General features: G+C 38.5%; 1 protein-coding gene across 9 annotated transcripts in view; it reads left to right on the top strand.

The window, feature by feature from the left end:
• Positions 1-20,391, top strand: part of DYM (dymeclin) — a 400,415-nt gene that overhangs the window by 139,282 nt on the left and 240,742 nt on the right. For all 9 annotated transcript variants that reach the window (XM_061400135.1, XM_061400133.1, XM_061400128.1 and 6 more), the window contains 3 exons: positions 12,475-12,657; positions 17,049-17,227; positions 19,749-19,874. In XM_061400135.1, coding sequence (XP_061256119.1) covers positions 12,475-12,657; positions 17,049-17,227; positions 19,749-19,874 — 488 coding nt within the window. The remainder of the gene's footprint in view (positions 1-12,474; positions 12,658-17,048; positions 17,228-19,748; positions 19,875-20,391) is intronic.

Below are 20,391 nucleotides of genomic sequence, written 5' to 3'. Positions count from 1 at the left end.
GATTTAAATAATCATTTTTTCTCTTCTGTTCAGTCATTTTTTCCTCTTTCTTGTTTACAACCTTTTCACCTTTTGCCTCTTACTGTATAACACTTAGCAAAATCAAGGGCTCATTGTGAAAGGTCTTAGAAAACACGTTTAGTATGTGTGCCCAGTGGTGGAGAATGTCTGTCTCAGGGCATGACACTGAGATGCCCTCTTAGTTATCAATAACATCTGAGACATTCATCTTCTTTATTTTTTTTTTAACACTGAGTTCAGTTTCAAAATGTCAGTGATTCTGTCATACCAATTACCTTTGTAATGAAATTTGATTCCCTCCCCCCCCAGTACATTATTTTTTTTTAATGTTTTGAGTTTTGGAGGTATAAATATAAAAGATTATTTTATAAACACTAGTTGAAAAGGATTAAACTGAGTGACATGTTCTAGGAAGTTTAGATATTAAAAACTAGGTGACAGTCTACTGGGAAAATGTTAATTTTGTTGACATTCTGGGTGATATGCCTGGCTTTCTAACCACAGGCTTGGTTTTCTCTTGTGTTGATGAATATGTCACAATTAATTCAGCCAGTTCCTTCTTATTTAATATTTAAGTATGTATGTTTTCACTGAGCTTTAAGATGGCTAGCTCTCTCTTTGATCTTTGTATCGTTCTTTTTTTTTTTTTTTTGGCTGTGTTCAGTCTTCATTGTGGCACACAGGCTTTCTCTAGTTGTGGCATGGGCTTAGCTTGCTGCAGTGCATGCGCTCTAGAGCACTCAGGCTTTTTAATTGTGGTGTGCGGGCTTAGGGGCTCCGCAGCATGTGGGATCTTAGTTCCGCAGCCAGGGATAGAAGCCTTGTCCCACTGATTGGAAGGCGGATTCTTAACCAGTGGACCTCCAGGGAAGTCCCTGTATTCATTCTTTAGAATAAACTGTAGAGTTGGACTTGTTGTTAGGCCAAATAATCTGCACATTGCTAATGCTTGTGGTACACATTACTTGATTTCCCTTCCTAAAAATACAGCCCATTTACAGTCCTGCCTCTGGTGTCTGAAAATACCTGTTTCCTAGTATCCTCCCCACAGTTAAAGTATTATAATTTGAAATGTAGGACTAAAGCCAATTTTTGAGACCTATATTTAGACGTTTAAAAATAGCATGCTTTCCCTTTAAATGCCAAATATAAAATCCCTGTTGTTTATATACTTTTAAAATATAAGTTCTGTCTTATACACTGTAAAAATAACCTTTGGTAAGTAACTGAAATACTAAAGAAAGTAAAGTTGAAGTAAAGGAGCAAATTAAGTTTATAAGTTGAATATAAAACATTAAAAAGATGTAGCTCTTTTCCATCAAGGAGACAACAGGAAGACTTGTGCGTAAGTTACATAAATTGTTCAGTGATGTTCAGTTGCTAAGTCATGTGCGCATGCCAGGCTCCTGTGTCCTTCACTATCTCCTGGAGTTTGCTCAAATTCATGACTGCTGAGTCAGTGATGCTATCTAACCGTCTCATCCTATGTTGTCCCCTTCTCCTTTGCCTTCAATCTTTCCCAGCATCAGGACCTTTTCCAATGAGTTGTTTCTTTGCATCAGGTGGCCAAGGTATTGGAGTTTCAGCTTCAGTCCTTCCTATGAATAGTCAGGGTTGATTTCCTTTAGGATTGACTGATTTGATCTCCTCACTGTCCAAGGGACTCGGAAAAGTTTTCTCCAGCATCACAGTTCGAAAGCATTAGTTCTTCTGCACTCAGCCTTTATGGTCCAACTCTCACATCCATACATGACTAGTGGAAAAACCATAGCTTTGACTATATAGACCTATGTGAGCAAAGTGATATCTTTGCTTTTTATATGCTATCTAGGTTTCCCATAGCTTTCCTTCCAGGGAGCAAGCTTCTTTTAATTTCATGGCTGTAGTCACAGTCTGCAATGATTTTGGAGCCCAAGAAAATGAAATCTGTCTCTGTTTCCACTTTCCCCCTTCTGTTTGCCATGAAGTGATGGGACCGGATGCCATGATCTTAGTTTTTTGAATGTTGAGTATCTAGTCAGCTATTTCACTCTTCTCTTTCACCCTCATCAAGAAGCTCTTTAGTTCCTCTTTACTTTCTGCCATTATAGTGAAACTGATGTGAAGAGCTGCCTCATTGGAAAAGACTGATGCTGGGAAAGATTGAAGGCAAAAGGAGAAGAGAGCAGCAGAAGATGAAATGGTTAGATTGCATCACTAACTCAGTAGACATGAATTTGAGCAAACTCTGGGAGATAGTGAAGGACAGGGAAAACTCTTAGAGAGATGTACTCTGCAAAGAAGTTAAATATAGCAGGGTGACAATATACAGCCTTGACATACATAAACTTGTATGCAGGACAAGAAGCAACAGTTAGAACCAGACATGGAACAATGTTATGACTGGTTCAAAATTGGGAAGGGAATACGTCAAGGCCGTATATTGTCATCCAGCTTATTTAACTTACATGCAGAGTACATCATGCAAAATGCTGGGCTGGATGAATCACAAGCTGGAATAAGATTGCTGGGAGAAATATCAACAATCTTAGTTGTGCAGATGATACCACTTCAATGGCAGAAAGTGAAGAGGAACTAAAGAGCCTCTTGATAAAAGTGAAAGAGGAGAATGAAAAAGCTGGCCTAAAACTCAACATTCAGAAAGCTAAGATCATGGCATCTGGTCCTATCACTTCATGGCAAATAGATGGGGAAAATGTGGATACAATGTCAGATTTCATTTACTTGGATTCTAAAATCAATGCGGACGGTGACTGTAGCCATGAAATTAAGACACTTGCTCCTTGGAAGAATAGCTATGACAAACCTAGACAGTGTATTAAAAAGCAGAGAGATCACTTTGCCAACAAAGGTCCATTTAGTCAAAGCTATGGTTTTTCCACTAGTCATGTGTGGATGTGAGAGTTGGACCATAAAGAAGGCTGATCACCAAAGAACTGATGCTTTTGAACTATGGTGCTAGAGGAGATTCTTGGGAGTCCCGTGGACAGCAAGGAGATCAAACCAATCAGTCCTAAAGGATATCAACCCTTAATGTCCATTGGAAGGACTGATGCTGAAGCTGAAGCTCCAATACTTTGGCCACCTGATGCAAAGACCTGACTCATTGGAAGAGACCTTAATGCTGGGAAAGATTGAAGGCGGGAGGAGAAGGGGCAACAGAGGATGAGATGGTTGGATGTCATCACTGGCTCAATGGATTTGACTTTGAGTAAACTCAGGGAGACAGTGAAAGACAGAGAAGTCTGAAGTGTTGCAGTTCATGGGGTTGCAAAGAGTCCAAGGCAACTTAGTGACTGAAGAACAACAACATGGTAGTTGGAACATTTTTTGGCATTGATTGTCTTTGGGATTAGTAGGAAAACTGACCTTTTCCAGTTCTGTGTCCTGCTGAGTTTTCTGAATTTGCTACAATTTGCTACATAAAGTAGCACTTTAACAGCATCATCTTTCAGGATTTTAAATAGCTCAGTTGAAATTCCATCATGTCCACTAGCTTTGTTTGTAGTAATACTCCCTAAGGCCCACTTGACTTCACATTCCAAGATGTCTGGTTCTAGGTGAACAACCACACCATCATGGTTATCCACGTCATTATGACTTTTTTGTTTAGTTTTGTGCATTCTTGCCACCTCTTATTAATCTCTTCTGCTTCTTTTAGGTCCTTACCATTTCTGTCCTTTATCATGACCATTCTTCATGAAATGTTCCTTTGATACCTCCAGTTTTCTTGAAGAGATCTGTGGTCTTTTCCATTGTATTGTTTTCTTCTTTGTCTTTGCCTTGTTCATTTAAAAAGACCTCCTTGTGTCTCCTTGCTATTCTCTGGAACTCTGCATCCAGTTGGGTATATCTTTCCCTTTCTCCCTTGCCTTCTGCTTCTCTTCTTTTCATAGCTGTTTGTAAAGCCTCCTCAGACAATCGTTTTGCCTTCTTGCATTTCTTTTTCTTTGGAATGGCTTTGGTCACTGCTTCCTGTACCATGTTACAAACACCTGTCCATGGTTCCTCAGGCACTCTGTCTACCAGACCTAATCCCTGAATCTATTAGTCACCTCTACTGTATAATCATAAGGGATTTGATTTAGGTCATACCTGAATGGCCTAGTGGTTTTCCCTACTTTTTGCAGTATTAGCCTGAATGTTGTAATAAGGAGCTCATGACCTGAGCCACAGTCACCTCCAGGTCTTGTTTTTGCTAACTGTATAGACTTTTCCATCTTTGGCTGCAAAGAACATAATTAGTCTGATTTTGTTATTGACCGTCTGGTGATGTCCATGTGTAGAGTCATCTCTTGGGTTGTTGGAAAAGGATGTTTTCTATGACCAGTGTTTTCTAATGACAAGACTCTGTTAGCCTTTGCCCTGCTTCATTTTGTACATCAAGGCCAAACTTGCCTGTTAATTCCAGCTATCTCTTGGCTTCCAGTTTTTGCATTCCAGTCCCCTGTGATAAAAACGACATCTTTTTTTGATATTAGTTCTAGAAGATATTGTAGGTCTTCATAGAACCGGTCAACTTCAGCTTCTTCAACAAAAGTTGTTGGAGCATAGATTTGGATTACTCTGATGTTGAATGATTTATCTTACATACGTAAGTATGATCAAAACCAGACTTTTGTAAGTACAGTACTGAAGAGAGTTGTAATCAGAGTACTATAAAAGCAGTTATTTTTTGCTTTATTAGAACAGACGAGTCTGATTTGGACCTTGAGGAATTTTTTAAAGCAAAAAAGTATGAGAAAGAAATGAAAGAAAAAATTTTAAAAATGGAAGAAAGTAGAATGCCTTCTTTGGTTATTTGTAAACTTGAAAAAAGTCTATAAACCACTGTCAGTTCTCTTCATTGATTTCTGAATTATTTTTTTTTCCAGGGTCATCCTTTGTCTCCCCATAAACTCATGACAGTTTATTTCCTTTTCTTTTCTATATTTGTTTCTCCTTTTGACTATAAACTTCATGGATAGGGCCTCATTGTCTTGGATTCGTTCGTGTCTGATCTAGTTTCTTGCACTTTGACTGATCCATACCAGTACCTTACTAAATGATGAGACGAGTGTATGTAAGTGCCCAAGTGATAAGTACATACTTGGTGACAGTATGTTTCCTCTGTGTCTGGTATGTGACCCTTAAAAGAAATTAACTTCAACGAAGTTAAGTGATCATCAGATACTTTTTCCCATGCAAATGTTTCTCACTGGTGATGCAGTTATTCTGTATTTTGATGGTATCAGTGTCAGATCCTGATTGTGATATTCTATAAATTTTTAAGATGTTACCATTAGAAGAAATTAGTTGAAAGGTTATTTTTTTTTTAATGAGAACATATGCATCTATAATAATCTCAAAAACTTTAAGGAGATTGATGGCCAAAAAATTTTTAAAAACTGTTGTTTGTTTTTTAAAAAGATCACTAACCAAGCAGTAATGTTTTGGAACTTTATAGCACATAATGAGCTCCTTATTGCAAAATTCAGGCTTAAATAGAAGAAAGTAGGGAAAACCCCTAGTCTACTCAGGTATGACCTAAAGCAAATCCCTTATGATTATACAGTGGAGGTGATAAATAGATTCCAGGGATTAGATCTGATAGACAGAGTGCTTGAAGAACTATGGACAGAGGTTCGTAACATTGTATAGGAGGTGGTGACCAGAACGATCCCCAAGAAAAAGAAATGCAAAAAGGAAAGGCAAAATGATTGTTTGAGGAGGCCCTACAGATAGCTGAGAAAAGTAGAGAAGCAAAAAGGCAAAGGAGAAAGAAAAAGATAGACCCAACTGAATGCAGAATTCCAGAGAATAGCAAGGAGAGATAAGGGAGCCTTCTTAAGTGAACAACACAAAGAAATAGAGGAAAAGAATAGAATGGGAAAGACTAGAGATCTCTTCAAGAATATTAGAGATACAAGGGAACGTTTCATGCAAAGATGGGCTCAATAAAGGACAGAAATGGCAAGGACCTAACAGAAGCAGAAGAGATTAAGAAGAGGTGGCTCGAATATACAAAAGAACTATACAAAAAAGGTTTTAATGACCCAGATAACCATGGTGGTGTGGTCACTCACCTAGAGCCAGACATCCTGGAGTGTGTAGTCAAGTAGTCCTTAGGAAGTATTACTACCGGCAGAGCTAGTGGAGGTGATAAAATTCCAGCTGAGCTATTTAAAATCCTAAAAGTTGATGCTGTCAAAATGCTGTACTCAATATGTCAGCAAATTCTGAAAACTCAGCAGTGACAACAGGACTGGAAAAGGTCAGTTTTCATTCCAGTCCCAAAGAAGGGCAATGCCAAAGAATGCTCAGACTACCACACAGTTGCACTCATTGCACATGGCTAGCAAGATAATGCTCAAAATCCTTCAAGCTAGGCTTCATCAGTACATGAACTGAGAATTTCCAGAGATACAAGCTGGATTTAGAAAAGGAGAGGAACCAGAGATCAAGTTGCCAACATCTATTAGATAATAAAGAAAGCAAGGGAATTCCAGAAAAAATCTACTTCTGCCTCATTCGCTACCCTAAGGCCTTTGACTGTGTGGATCACAACGAACTGCGGAAAATTCTTAAAAAAATGGGGTTACCAGACTACCTTACCTGTCTCCTGAGAAACTTGTACACAGGACAAGAAGCAACAGTTAGAACCAGACGTGGAACAACAGAATGCTTCAAAATTGGGAAAGGAGTATGTCAAGCCTGTGTATTGTCACCCAGCTTATTTAACTTCTATGCAGATTACATCATTCAAAATGCTGGACTAGATGAATCACAAGCTGGGATCATGATTGCCAGGAGAAATTATGAACAACTTCAGATATGCAGACGACACCACTCTAAAGGCAGAAAACTAAGAGGACCTTAGCCTTTTGATGAGGATGAAAGAGGAAAGTGAGAAATCTCGCTTAAAATTCAACATTCAAAAAACTAAGATCATGGCATCTGGTCCCATCACTTTATGGCTAAACTTGATGGGGAACGTGGAAACAGTGACAGATTTTATTTTCTTGGACTCCAAAATCACTGTGTATGGTGACTGCAGCCCCAAAATTAAAGGAAGCTTGCTCCTTGGAAGGAAAGGTATGATAAACCTAGACAGTATATTAAAAAGCAGAGACATCATTTTGCCAACAATGGTCTGTGTAGTCCAAGCTATGGTTTTTCAGGTAGTCATGTATGGATGTGAGAGTTGGACTGTAAAGAAAGCTGAGTACTGAAGAATTGATGCTTTTGAATTGTGGTGTTGGAGAAGACTCTTGAGAGTCCCTTGGACTGCAAGGAGATCAAACCAGTCAATCCTAAAGGAAATCAACCCTGAATTGGAGCTGTAGCTCCAATACTTGGCCACTTGATGCAAAGAGCTGACTCACTGGAAAAGACCTTGATGCGGGGAATGATTGAGGGCAAGAGGAGAAGGGGGCAACAAAGGATGAGATTGTTGGATGGCATCACTGACTCAATGGACATGAGTTTGAGCAAACTTTGGGATATGGTGATGGACAGGGAAGCCTGGGGGTGCTGCAGTTCATAGAATTGCAATGAATTGGACTTGACAGCACTAAACAACAACAACAACACTTAATTGTGTTAGGATACTGGTTTGGCTTTTAATAGAGATCAGGTACCAGTGGCTTAAAAAAAATAGAAGATTTACATTTCTCTCACATGAAAGTCTAAGCTAGTCTAGGGGTATAGGCAGGTTTGCTTCCTGAGGCCATTCAGAGAATAGAGTTCCTTCTCTCTTGTTTTTCCATTCCCTTGGTCGTATCCTCATGCACAAAGCCGAATCTGCCTGCCCACCCCTCTACCTGAGTTCTTGCACATGTGAAGCATGAGGATTGGAGGAGAAAATAAGTTCTTTTTAAGGATATTATCTAAAACTTGCATGTGCTGTTCCTACTCACATCCTGTTGGCTGAAATTTAGTTATGTGGCCATAGTTTTCTGTAAGAAAGATTGGGAAGTGTAGTTCTGCCCAGCTAAACGTCAGGGCGTTTTATTAATAAAAGGAAAGAGAGCATGATATTGGGATCAGGTAGTTACTCTGCCCTAATGTCTGCCCTGGAATGTATGTTCAGTGACTTCCTTGGCAAAACTGTCTTCCCTTGTTTCACTACACTTATAGAGGAAAAGTATAGATGCCTTAAGAGTTAGGTATATTTGTTGGATCGTTATGGCAATGAAAATTGATATGAATATTTGCTTCCCCTTTCTCTAAACTCCTCAGAGACAAAGTATGATTTTTTTCTTGTTTGTATTTTTTACAGCTGGCATAGGGCCTAACCATAATTAGGTACTCGCTGCCTATTTATTGACCGATTACCCTTTTTTCTGTATTGATTGAAATGTCTCTAGCAGAATTGTCATAAGTATTTATCTGACCTGCTTTCTCCTTAATTTCTTCATGATATCTGTTTTGTTACAGGATTACAGCTCAAATATATGAATGTGACCCTTTTATCAGATTTTTATAGCTATGGAAGACAGTATAGTATGTTATCATGTGTTTTTGGTATAGTTTTGCTTGAATAATTAGTATTTTATAATATAGATGTTAGATGTAAGAAATCAGTTGTAGTGTGGCAAGTGGCATGTTTAGTAATGTGAAGAAAGTAGTCATTTACCTTAATTCCATTGTCTTAATAGTTTGAGTTCAAAATTTCTTAAAATGAGTTGTTTTTTCTTTGATTATTATTTTACTGATGTTTCAGTTTGTCACACTTTATATTTTTCTCACATTTTTATTCTTAAGAATAAATAATCTTGAGTCACTACTTTTAAAAGGTTGAATCACCAACACTCAGTTTTTTCTTTTAATTTCAGTACTCTTAGTTAGATGAATTTTATTTTAAGCATTTATTTGGAGGCCTGAGGGATACAATTAAAGAACTTTGGAGATCATTCTTAATTTGGTTTTTAGAACAGAAGGAAATATACTGTAACTTTCCCTTATTTTTCTGGTGGAGAGAAACTTTTTTTTGCCAGCAGGAAAATGCAATTCCACTAAGATTCTTGGGTCAGAGATCAGAGGCTTGGATCAGCAAAAAGAAACTAACTTTTGGAAGAATTTTAGTCCAATTTTATGGGCCAGTTTAAACTACAATGTAGGCAATGGCAGGGTGCCTGCTTTCCCTATAAGGAAGGGAAAGCCACATGGCAGTGATATTTACCAGAGTAAGGAAGGAGGGCTGTGTGTCTGGAGGGGGTGGGGTGGGAGAGCTTCTCAATAAAATGTTCATTTGTCTGACATTATAAGCAGCTTTACAGCCCTCTTGGAAAAACTTGAAGGGGGTTAAAAAAAAAAAAAGGAGACTTGAAGTTCTGTTAAAAGAGAATCAGAATTTTGTTTGTTAAATTTGTCCAGGGCTAGTCGACTCTTATTTCTCCTAGTAATGAAGATGTGCAGCTGTGAAGAGAATCCAAAAAAAAAAACAAACCACTTATATTTTACCTTGGAGAGCATTTTGCGATTATTTTTATTGCCGATTGAACTTTCTAGTTGTGTTTTTCTTTGCTTGCAATCCTGGAACACACAGTGGTGGATATAGGGGTAGGCAGCTATGGAGCAGACTCTGAGTGGAAGGAAGTGACTGGAAATTTTTTAAAATGTCAAGATAAACAGCAAATCAGTCCCAAAGCAAATAATACTTGGCTACTGGTTGTACTTTCTTATATAATTTTGCTTTTCTTATTAAATGCCTCAAATTTCCCAACTATATTGTGAAGATTGTTTTGAATAAATTTAAGTTTGTGTGTAGTGATCACTTATTTTTTTAGTTTGTTTTTAATTGTGTATGTATGTGTGTATTTACATACATACTCACATTATTTTTTTAAAATATTTTTTTCCATATGGTTTATCATGGGATGTTGAATATGGTTTTCTGTGCTATACAGTGGGACCTTGTTTATCCTTTCTATATGTAAAAGCTTGTATCTACTAACCCCAGCCTCCCACTCCATTCTTCCCTCACCCATCCCCCCCCCACCCCACCCCCCCTCCCACCCCTGTCCCGGCAACCACCAGTTTCTTCTGTATGTCTGTAACTCTGTTTCTGTTTCATAGATAGACTCATTTGTGTCATATTTTAGACTCCACATATAAGTGACAGTCTTCTTCTTTCTGACTTATTTCACTTGGTTTGGTAATATCTAGTTGTATCCATGTTGTTTCAGATAGCATTAGTTCATTCTTGTTTATGACTGAATAGTATTCCGTTTTATGTACGTACCACATCTTCTTCATCTGTTGGTCTGTGGATGGACATTCAAGTTATTTCCATGTCTTGCTATCATGAATAGTGCCACTGTGAACACAGCGGTATGTGTGTCTGTCCCTGGAGGCTCACAGGCAAAGAATCTGCCTGCCAGTGCAGGAGATGCAAGTTTGCTCCCTGGGTTGGGAAGATTCCCAGGAGAAGGAAATGGTAACCCACTCCAGTATTCTTGTCTGCAAAATCCCATGGATAGAGCAACCTGGCGTGCTGCAGTCCATGGGGTCGCAAAAAGTTAAGTTTAGTTCAGTTCAGTTCAGTTCAGTCACTCAGTCGTGTCCGACTCTTCGCAACCCCATGAATCACAGCATGCCAGGCCTCCCTGTCCATCACCAACTCCTGGAGTTCACCCAGACTCACGTCCGTCGAGTCAGTAATGCCATCCAGCCATCTCATCCTCTGTCGTCCCCTTCTCCTCCTGCCCCCAATCCCTCCCAGCATCAGAGTCTTCCAGTGAGGCAACTCTTCGCATGAGGTGGCCAAAGTACTGGAGTTTCAGCTTCAGCATCATTCCCTCCAAAGAAATCCCAGGGCTGATCTCCTTTAGAATGGACTGGTTGGATCTCCTTGCAATCCAAGGGATGCTTGGGGCTGGTGCACTGGGACAACCCAGAGGGATGGTATGGGGAGGGAGGAGGGAGGAGGGTTCAGGATGGGGAACACATGTATACCTGTGGTGGATTCATTTCAATATTTGGCAAAACCAATACAATATTGTAAAGTTTAAAAATAAAATAAAATTAGATTTTGCATAGTTTTCTTCTCCAACACCACAGTTCAAAAGCATCAATTCTTCGGCACTCACAATTCTTCACAGTCCAACTCTCACATCCATACATGACCACAGGACAAACCATAGCCTTGACTAGACGGACCTTCATTGGCAAAGTAAAATGTCTCTGCTTTTCAATATGCTATCTAGGTTGGTCATAACTTTCCTTCCAAGGAGTAAGCGTCTTTTAATTTCATGGCTGCAGTCACCATCTGCAGTGATTTTGGAGCCCCCCCCAAAAAATAAAGTCTGACACTGTTTCCCCATCTATTTGCCATGAAGGGATGGGACCAGATGCCATGATCTTCGTTTTCTGAATGTTGAGCTTTAAGCCAACTTTTTCACTCTCCACTTTCACTTTCATCAAGAGGCTTTTGAGTTCCTCTTCACTTTCTGTCATAAGGGTGATCTCATCTGCGTATCTGAGGTTATTGATATTTCTCCCGGCAATCTTGATTCCAGCTTGTGTTTCTTCCAGACCAGCGTTTCTCATGATGTACTCTGCATATAAGTTAAATAAGCAGGGTGATAATACACAGCCTTGACGTACTCCTTTTCCCATTTGGCGTTGTACATGACTTAATGACTGAACAAAAACAGCTGGATATATGCAGAGGAGTGGGATTGATCATACACTAATTCTATTCTTAGTTTTCTGAGGAACCTCCAACAAATAGGTCTTTTACCTCTTGTTTAGGTTAGGTTTATTCCTAAGTTTTTTGTTTTTAATGTGATTAAATGCATTTTTTAATCCAGATTCTGTATCAAGGAGATTTTTCTGGCCTTGTCAAGTGAGTATATAGCTATGATTCTTGTTCTGTACTTTGGCACTGCATATATAATGTGAGAAATATTATAACATATATATATATAACATTGTGGTTTGGTAGACTTATTTGTAAAATAAAAATTCAGACTTGGTTTGTTTTTAAAGGTTGGCTCTTTGACTCTGGTTTACACTCTTCTAAAGTTATTTATCCATTCAGACTTTCGTCATCTTTTCCAATTTGGGTATTTTGTATTTTCCTAGATATGCATATTTTGCTTAGGTTTTCAAAAATATTGGTATAAAGTTGTACATGAAATTTTCTTATAATTGCATGTATGTTTTGATATGTAAAGAAAAACTGAGAAAGGTATGTAAGAAACTTAATCATATCCTGATTATCTTTGGAAAGTGGAAGTGGAATTATGGGAACAGGAAGCAATAGTCTTTAGAAGTCTTATGTCCATGGGCAATATGAGAACTTCCAAATGATGGACCTGTTTTACTTTCATAATCAAAAAAGAGTATTATTTAAAACTTCAGAATATGAGAAATTGTACATAATTTACATAATGCACACAATATTGTACATAAATAGATTCATCTTGCTAGTCCCAGCACATTTCAGTTGTGTGTTTTCTTCTCAAGCTGGCCTCTGGACTGTCTTCACACTGGGTGGCATGGGCAGCAAAGTGGCCGCTGCCTCAGAACTTTCTTCCCCTCTGGCCAACCAGAGTCTTCTGCTCCTGCTGGTGCTGGCCAACCTGACAGATGCTGCGGATGCACCAAACCCCTACAGGCAGGCCATCATGTCTTTTAAGAACACACAAGGTTTGTGGTATTTTTTTACTCTGAATATTCTTTTCTAATAAGGAAAGAGGGTATTGCTTACTCCAAATTGTTTACTGTTTTTCAGCAGTGGGGATATATTTTCATATTGGTTTAAGATGAGAAAAACTTAAATTTTATGTCCATATTCTCAGGAAGGTCAAGTAAATTTCAGATGATAACTACATTTCTTTATACCTGTATTTACATTTCTTTCCAAGATAACCAAGCCAGCATGGGCTTAATTTGGATCCACATCTCCTACCTATTGCGACTTCCCTGGTGACACTAATGGTAAAGAATCTGCCTGCAGTGCAATAGATGCAGGAGGTGCAGGTTCAATCCCTGGGTCAGAAAGATCCTCTGGAGGAGGGCATGGCACCCCGCTCCAGTATTCTTGCCTGGAGAATCCCATGGACAGAGGAGCCTGGCGGGCTACAGTTCATAGAGTTGCAAAGAGTTGGACACAACTGAAGTGACTTAGCACATAGTCCTTCCTATTAGGTGAAGGAATTAACCAGGAAATGATATGTTGTTTGAAATTTTTTATTTAAATTCTGTGTTCCAGTTAGAGTTTTATAGAACTGAAAATAGTAACTGAGCTTAGCAAACTTTTCTTGCAAAGGGGCAGATGACTTTGCAGGGCCTTCTGGTCTCTGTCACCCCACCTCTTACCTGCCCTTGTAGTATAAAAGCAGCACAGAAAGCTCTTTGCAACCCCATGGACTAAAGAGTCCATGCCATTCTCCAGGTCAGAATACTGGAGTGGGTAGCCTTTCCCTTCTCCAGGGGATCTTCCCAACCTAGGGATCAAACCCAGGTCTTCTGCATTGCAGGTGGATTCTTTACCAGCTGAGCCACCAGGGAAGCCCCAAGAATACTGGAGTGGTTAGCCTATCTCTTCTCCACTGGATCTTCCCAACCCAGGAATTAAACCAGGGTCTCCTGCACTTCAGGTGGATTCTTTACCAGCTGAGCTACTAGGGAAGCACAAAAAAGCAGCACAGGTAATACATAAGCAAATGAGCAAGGCTGGGTGCCAGTAAAAGTTTATTTCCAAAGCAGGTGGTGTCTATGGGCTGTAATTTGCCAAACCCTGAAGTAGAGCATGAGCAAATATTTCCACATTGAAACAGTAATCACTTATCAAAAGGTTACACTCCTAAAGCAAGATTAATATGGTAGCTAGGTTTTCAAAATACATCCAACACTAGTGTAATTAAGATGGGTTAGAAGCGCACTTTCAAGGCTTCTGGTGTCCTATGCTTTGTTCCTTTCCAGAGCTGTGCTAGAATGTTTCTTACAGACAGCGATGAATGTGCCAGTTTTTGTGCCTTTGTCAATTCTGGCATTATTATTTGCAGGGGATATGTGTGTCTAGGGCTTCCCAGGTGGCACAGTGGTAAAGAATCCACCTGCCAATGCAGGAGATGCAAGAGTTTCAGGTTTGATCCCTGAGTCAGGAAGATCCTGTGGAGTAGGAAATAGTAACCCACTCCAGTTTTCTTGCTTGAAAAATCTCACAGACAGAGGAGCCTGGTGGGCTACAGTCCTTAGGGTTGCAAAGAGTTGGACACGACTGAGCGGTGCACGTGCGTGCGCGCGAGTCTCTAACAATTTAATAGGTAAGTAATGAAAACCCACACTTCCCTGGCTATTCAGTGGTTAAGACTCTGCACTTCCAATGCAGAGGGTGCAAGTTTAATCCCTGGTTGGGAAACTAAGATCCCATATGCCATGCAGTGCAACCAAAAAGAAAAGAAATGAAAACCTGTGTATTTAATAATATTTTGTATTCTCATTTCTGTACTCTTCTTAGTGACAGTGTGACTTTAGGGTTAAAAAAGGAAGTTTTAGAGGCAAGGTAATCTGAGTTCCTGTCACACTCCTGTTACTTCAGAGCTATCAAGCCTTTCACAATAAACCTTATCAAGCCATATCTCATTATCAGGCCAATATCAGGCCTTATCTCAAAAAGCCTCAATGGCTTTTTCAGTAAAATGAAGATAGTTTGACCTAATCAGATTTGTGTAAGTACCACACAAGGTAAGGTTTTAGAATAATTAGCTCGGACTTGGCAGCATAGCAGGTGTTCAGTATATGGTATCTGCTGTTGTTACTTTTGCTGCGCTAGCCAAAGGGTACTGTTCAGGGTTGAACTTTTAAGAGTAATCTTTGGAGAGACTGTGGTATAGTGATTCAGAACATTGGCTTTAGGGTTAGACTGACCCTAAAGGAGTCGTATCCAAGATTTTAAGTATTAGATTCCTTATTAATGAAGCAGGGATTATAATCTCTGGCTCATAAGGTTTTACAAGAATTAAGTGAGCATTTATCATAGGCTAGACTCACTAAATTATTGCTGCTTTTGTAAGAAACAGTATAATGTGGTGGAAACAACAGGAGCCAATCTGTGTTTACTCAGGAATGTTCTTGGAAAAGTTGATGTATGGCAGAGGCCATCACAATATTGTAAAATAATTATCCTCCAATTAAAATAAATAAATTTTTTAACAAGTTGCTTAATCTCTGTAAGCCTCTACTTTGTAAAACTGGTCAGAGTAATGACATGGTTGTCATACGGGTTAAATAAGAGATAATATGGATAAAGCTGTCAGTATAATGGCTGGTTCATAGTACTTACTAGCTAGTAACAGACACACAACATATGTATTCCATTTGTAGTCAGTCTGGTGAACTTTTTATTTTACTTCCATTGTAAGGAGGAGTACTATGTCCAGGACCCTCCTCCACTGCATCTTCTGTAGATTGTGTAATATTTGCATCCTCAATATGTTCAGCCCTTCCTTTTTCCATCCCTTGCAAAAATGTAGGTCAGTCTTAACAAAACAGTTACTTTTGTATGTGTCAAAAATACAAAGTAAGTACTAAACAGGGATTAGGGTTGAAAAAATAATCTGTGTTTTGAATGTGGAAGAAAAGTGAGGGCGTTTTGTAATATTGTTAAAGATATTTTTAGGTACATTATTCTCACAAATGTAAAGTTTAGAAAGGAAAATCTGAGAAGCATAGGGCTGTGCTATCAAAGACTTTGCTGGTACACGTTTCTTTTCCATAAGAGCACGGCTTCAGGAAATGTTAGAACAGTGTTGTTGTTGGTTTTTTTGTTTTGTTTTGTTTTGCTAGTGGTTCTGTGTCTTGAAAAAAGAAGTTCTTTGTGCTTACTTGTTAAAACGTTAAAATACTGTTCTTTGTGCTGTCTTGTACTAGTGTTTTATCTGTTAAAACTATAATTTTCTCTTAAGACAGTTAACCTAACTTTACCTCCTTTTTAACTTCCTAACCTTGCTTGCTTCAGTTTTTAAGCAAATTCAGTAAACTGTAGGAAAGGGACTATGTCAGTTTTGGAATATCAAGAATTTTTCCTGTGTGGGTTGTAATTTATGCTTTTCATCACTTCAATAATTCTACTTAAAAAAAGTTTCTTAGTAGTTGTAGTCAAGTAGTTGTAGTCAATTAGTTTTAAGTTTTCCTTTAAACAAAAATGTTTTATAAGTTTTCTAGTAGTTGTCTTAGATTTGGTGTGTTCTGTCTATTATAGAAGACAATGCTGAGCAAACTGATTTTAATATTTTTGTTATTTAAATTCTATATTATCCTAGCCACTTTCTTCATAAATGGATTAATTGCATAGATGAATACTTTAACTGATAATTCATTTGAAAAAAATTAACTTCAAGGCAGTTGTTTTGTTTTTTCTTTTCAACTTCTATTTTACAAGAGGATTTCCTGTTTGTCTCTGGATATTTTTATTTAGGACTGATGGCTGTTTAGTTTTGGTATTAATAACAAAGCATTTCAATGTCATGGTTAAATTATATGTGTTAGAGGTTTTTTTTTTTTTTTTTAACCTACCTCCATAGCTGTATTTATTTAAGTTTATATTTTATTGACAATTTAATTCAGCTGTATTAATGCAAAAATAGTAATGGAGTCAAACTACATGACTTAGTTTAGGTTTTTTTTTAATACTTGGCTTTAAAAAAGCCACTCTGTTGCATGGTATTTGCTCATATATTTATAATCATTGGAAAGCTGTGGCTTAGATAGTACTGAGAAATAAATTGTCCTAGTTTGGGTTGGATTGGGTTGGGTTTTTGTGTTTCTTTTTGTGGGGGATTTTGTGTGTGTGTGTGAGAACATTTCAATTCTATTCTCTTAGCACATTTCAAATATACTGTCAAGTGTAGTCATGTTTTAGTTCTTTTTTAAGTAAAATTTAGAACACCAATTGCAATTTTGAGCCTGAAATGTAGCAACTTACATAAAATTAATTGGAATTGAATTATATACATTAACAGTGCTTTTATTATTTGTATCAGGCAGTCTAGAAAATGTAATATTTTTAAGATTTTGTGTTTTCTGTTTTCCAGATAGCAGTCCTTTCCCCTCGTCAATTCCACATGCTTTCCAGATTAACTTCAACAGTTTGTACATGGCCCTGTGTGAACAGCAGACATCCGACCAAGCTACTCTTCTTTTGTATACATTGCTCCATCAGAACAGCAATATTAGAACATACATGTTGGCTCGCACAGATATGGAAAATCTTGTAAGTATCATATTAAGCATAGTGTTTGTATTTTGTAATATTTTGAAGAGTAATTTCTTTTCCCAGGAGGATATGTATGTTGTTTGCCTGCCTGCAAAGGTGGATGGTCAAGAGTTTGATAGGGAGATGCCACCAGGCAAAGGCCGAAGTCTGAGTTTTACAGTGTAGGAGACAGTGCACATAGAGATGGGGGTCACAGAGCAGAGCTGGAGGGCACACGGCACAGCAGGCTTCCCTGTCCTTAAGGTCCTGAACAACCAGCCTGCTGCCTGTGATTCAGCCTGGATCAGTCCTTAAGACATACTGGCTACCATTCTCAGGAAGATGTATACCCTCTTGGTTCCTTTCCACTACTAAGTGTCCACCCACCATGTTCAAGTCACAGTTGCTGTGTATTCCTGATAAGTATGGCTAAAAGGAAGGGTGATTTTTTTTCAACTCAACTACCAAATGTCCTATCCCTTCAACCGGCTTAGATGCTAAGGCTGTCTTGAACTCAGTTCCTGGAGTGTTATCGTTATTTTAAGGCACCATTGTCAGGCATCACATAATCGCACTTTATCCTTCACTGTGTGAATGAGATTGGTTCCAAATTTTTGCTCATAGACAGAAACCCCTCTAGGCAATCACTGATTTCCATTGTAACTAATATGTAAATAATAATGTTTCTATGAAAAGTAAACTACCTCACTAAGGTGTTAATGTCGCATTTGAAATACATAATATCTAGGTAACGTTGAACTATTCGTGCATTAATAAAATTGTGACCATCTCTGAAATAGCCAGCAGCTTGCTGGTGGCAACAGGAATGTCCCCTCTATGCCAGTTTTTACAGACTGATAGCAGGATTCCCCGGGGATTTGGTGGCCGTTTTTTTTCAGCATTTAAGATGAAAACAGTAAGCATGGAATATTAGAATTTGTTTGAAGAGTATATTCTATGTCAGAGTGACACTAAGGACAGAAAAATGTGATGAAAGAACCTGTTTGCACACCAGCTGTATGTGGAAAGCATTGGCTTAAATAGCGAAATTGGGTGTAACAAGGTTCTGTTCATGTGAGTAAAAACTTGTAAAGAAAAGGCTTATTTACTAATGGGTGAGTGAATATAAGGAGACGGTTCTGCAGCATGGTGTAACCTAAGGGAAATGATGGCAATAGGCAGAAAGCCCATGACATCGTCTGCTGTAGAAAGTTCCATGGTAAGGATGTTTGTTGGCACATAAGATCTTGCAGGAGAACAATTGTCTGTATATGATGACTTAACACCAGTGAAGAGTTAAAAGGTTTTGTTTGGGGATTTTTGGGGGGAGGAGTGGGGAGAAGTGAGGCTTGTATTGATATATTTGTTTTCATTTTTAATGTTTTGTATAGATTACTTTTATAGTATTTTAGCTGATGTCCTTCCCTGTCCTTTTTGTTCTGTAATTTGTTGAATCTGATTAGAAAATATGACATTGAGGTGCACTGGGACGACCCAGAGGGATGGTACGGGGAGGGAGGAGGGAAGAGGGTTCAGGATGGGGAACATGTGTATACCTGTGGCAGATTCATGTTGATAAATGGCAAAACCAATACAATATTGTAAAGTTAAAAAATAAAAGAAAATATGTTACTGGTAGGAAATTCACTGTGCTGGTCTGATTTTGTTGTTAACAATTCTTTTATCCTAGCATCTTTGCTATTAAAAAGGTAATGTTTGACATATTACAGTGTTTCTAAGAACGTCGTTGTTTAGTCATTAAGTGGTGTCTAACTGTTTGTGACCCCAAGGACTGTAGCTTGCCAGATTCCTCTGTCCTTGGGATTTCCCAGGCAAGAATACTGGAGTGGGTTGCCATTTCCTTCTCCACGGGATCGTCCTGACCCAGGGATCAAACCCGAGCCTGCTGCATTACAGGTGGATTCTTTACCGAATGAGCCACCAGGGAACCCCTGTTTCTAAAAGTACCATACTGTATAAGTTCCTGCTAGGCTGGAGACTTGCCTCTGTTGAGTGTCAGGTGTTGGCCATGAGCCTAAGTGGTCTCTGTAAGCTCAGCCTTTTTTTTGGCTGTGTTGGGTCTTCACTGCTATGCACAAGCTTTCTCTAGTCGCAGTGAGCTGGAGCTGCTCTCTAGTTGCAGTGCACAGGCTTCCCGTTGCCGTGGCTTCTCTTGTTGCAGCACTTAGACTCTACGGCCCAGGCTCAGTAGTTGTGGCACACGGGCTTAGTTGCCTTATGGCATGTGGGATCTTCCCGAACCAGGCATCAAGCCTATGTTCCCTACATTGGCAGGTGGATTCCTAACCACTGGACCACCAGATAAGTCCCTAAACTCAAACTTTATACAGTGGCAGAGCTTTGCAGTAGGGGATGGTTTTCTCTTCTGATACCTTAGCTCTGCAAATGGAAAGTAATTTCGGTCACAGGCTGATTTGTGAAATTAAAGCAAAGGATATGTGATAAAAGTATAGAAGTTGAAAACATTAGTTTTATAATAAAGTAATTGAAATAATAAATTATAATTTTTATTCACTAGGTTTTACCAATTCTCGAGATTCTGTATCATGTGGAAGAAAGAAATTCACACCATGTGTATATGGCTCTTATAATATTGTTGATCCTTACAGAAGATGATGGCTTCAATAGATCCATTCATGAAGTGGTGAGTTATCTTCACGTTAATCAGAGCTACTGAATGGATGTGTCAGTCCATAAAATTTACCACCCTTAGTGTACCCTTCTTCCTTCTTTTCCTTCTAGTAGATGTTTCTGCAAATGCCTGACTTAGTATTTTTCTTCAGATTTATGAAGTGGTCCTTTTTTTTTTTTATCTTCTGAATGCCTATTATTAACTGCTATTAAAAACTCTCCCCAAATGGTTTCTTTAGTTTTTTAGATAGAAATGTTTTAGATGGGAATTTAGATAGAAATGTTTATGCTGTCCTGAAGTCATTTTTCCTCTCCGTTTCCACTTTTTAGTTGTGGTGGAAATGATCAAGTAGATTTTCTCCTTTTATATAGAATGAATGAAAGAATAGGGAAGAAGGAAAGGACTGAAAAATTGTTTTATAAAACAATGTAAAATAGTGTACTATAATTTAACTCCTTAAATAATAGTCCTATCAGTGAGTTCCATTCCCAAACTGGTTTTCTCTTCCTCAGTGGTATTTTGTGTCAAA

This window comes from Bos javanicus, chromosome 24, assembly GCF_032452875.1.
Source record: "Bos javanicus breed banteng chromosome 24, ARS-OSU_banteng_1.0, whole genome shotgun sequence".
NCBI lineage: Eukaryota > Metazoa > Chordata > Mammalia > Artiodactyla > Bovidae > Bos > Bos javanicus.
This window is presented reverse-complemented; position numbering and strand designations above follow the sequence as displayed.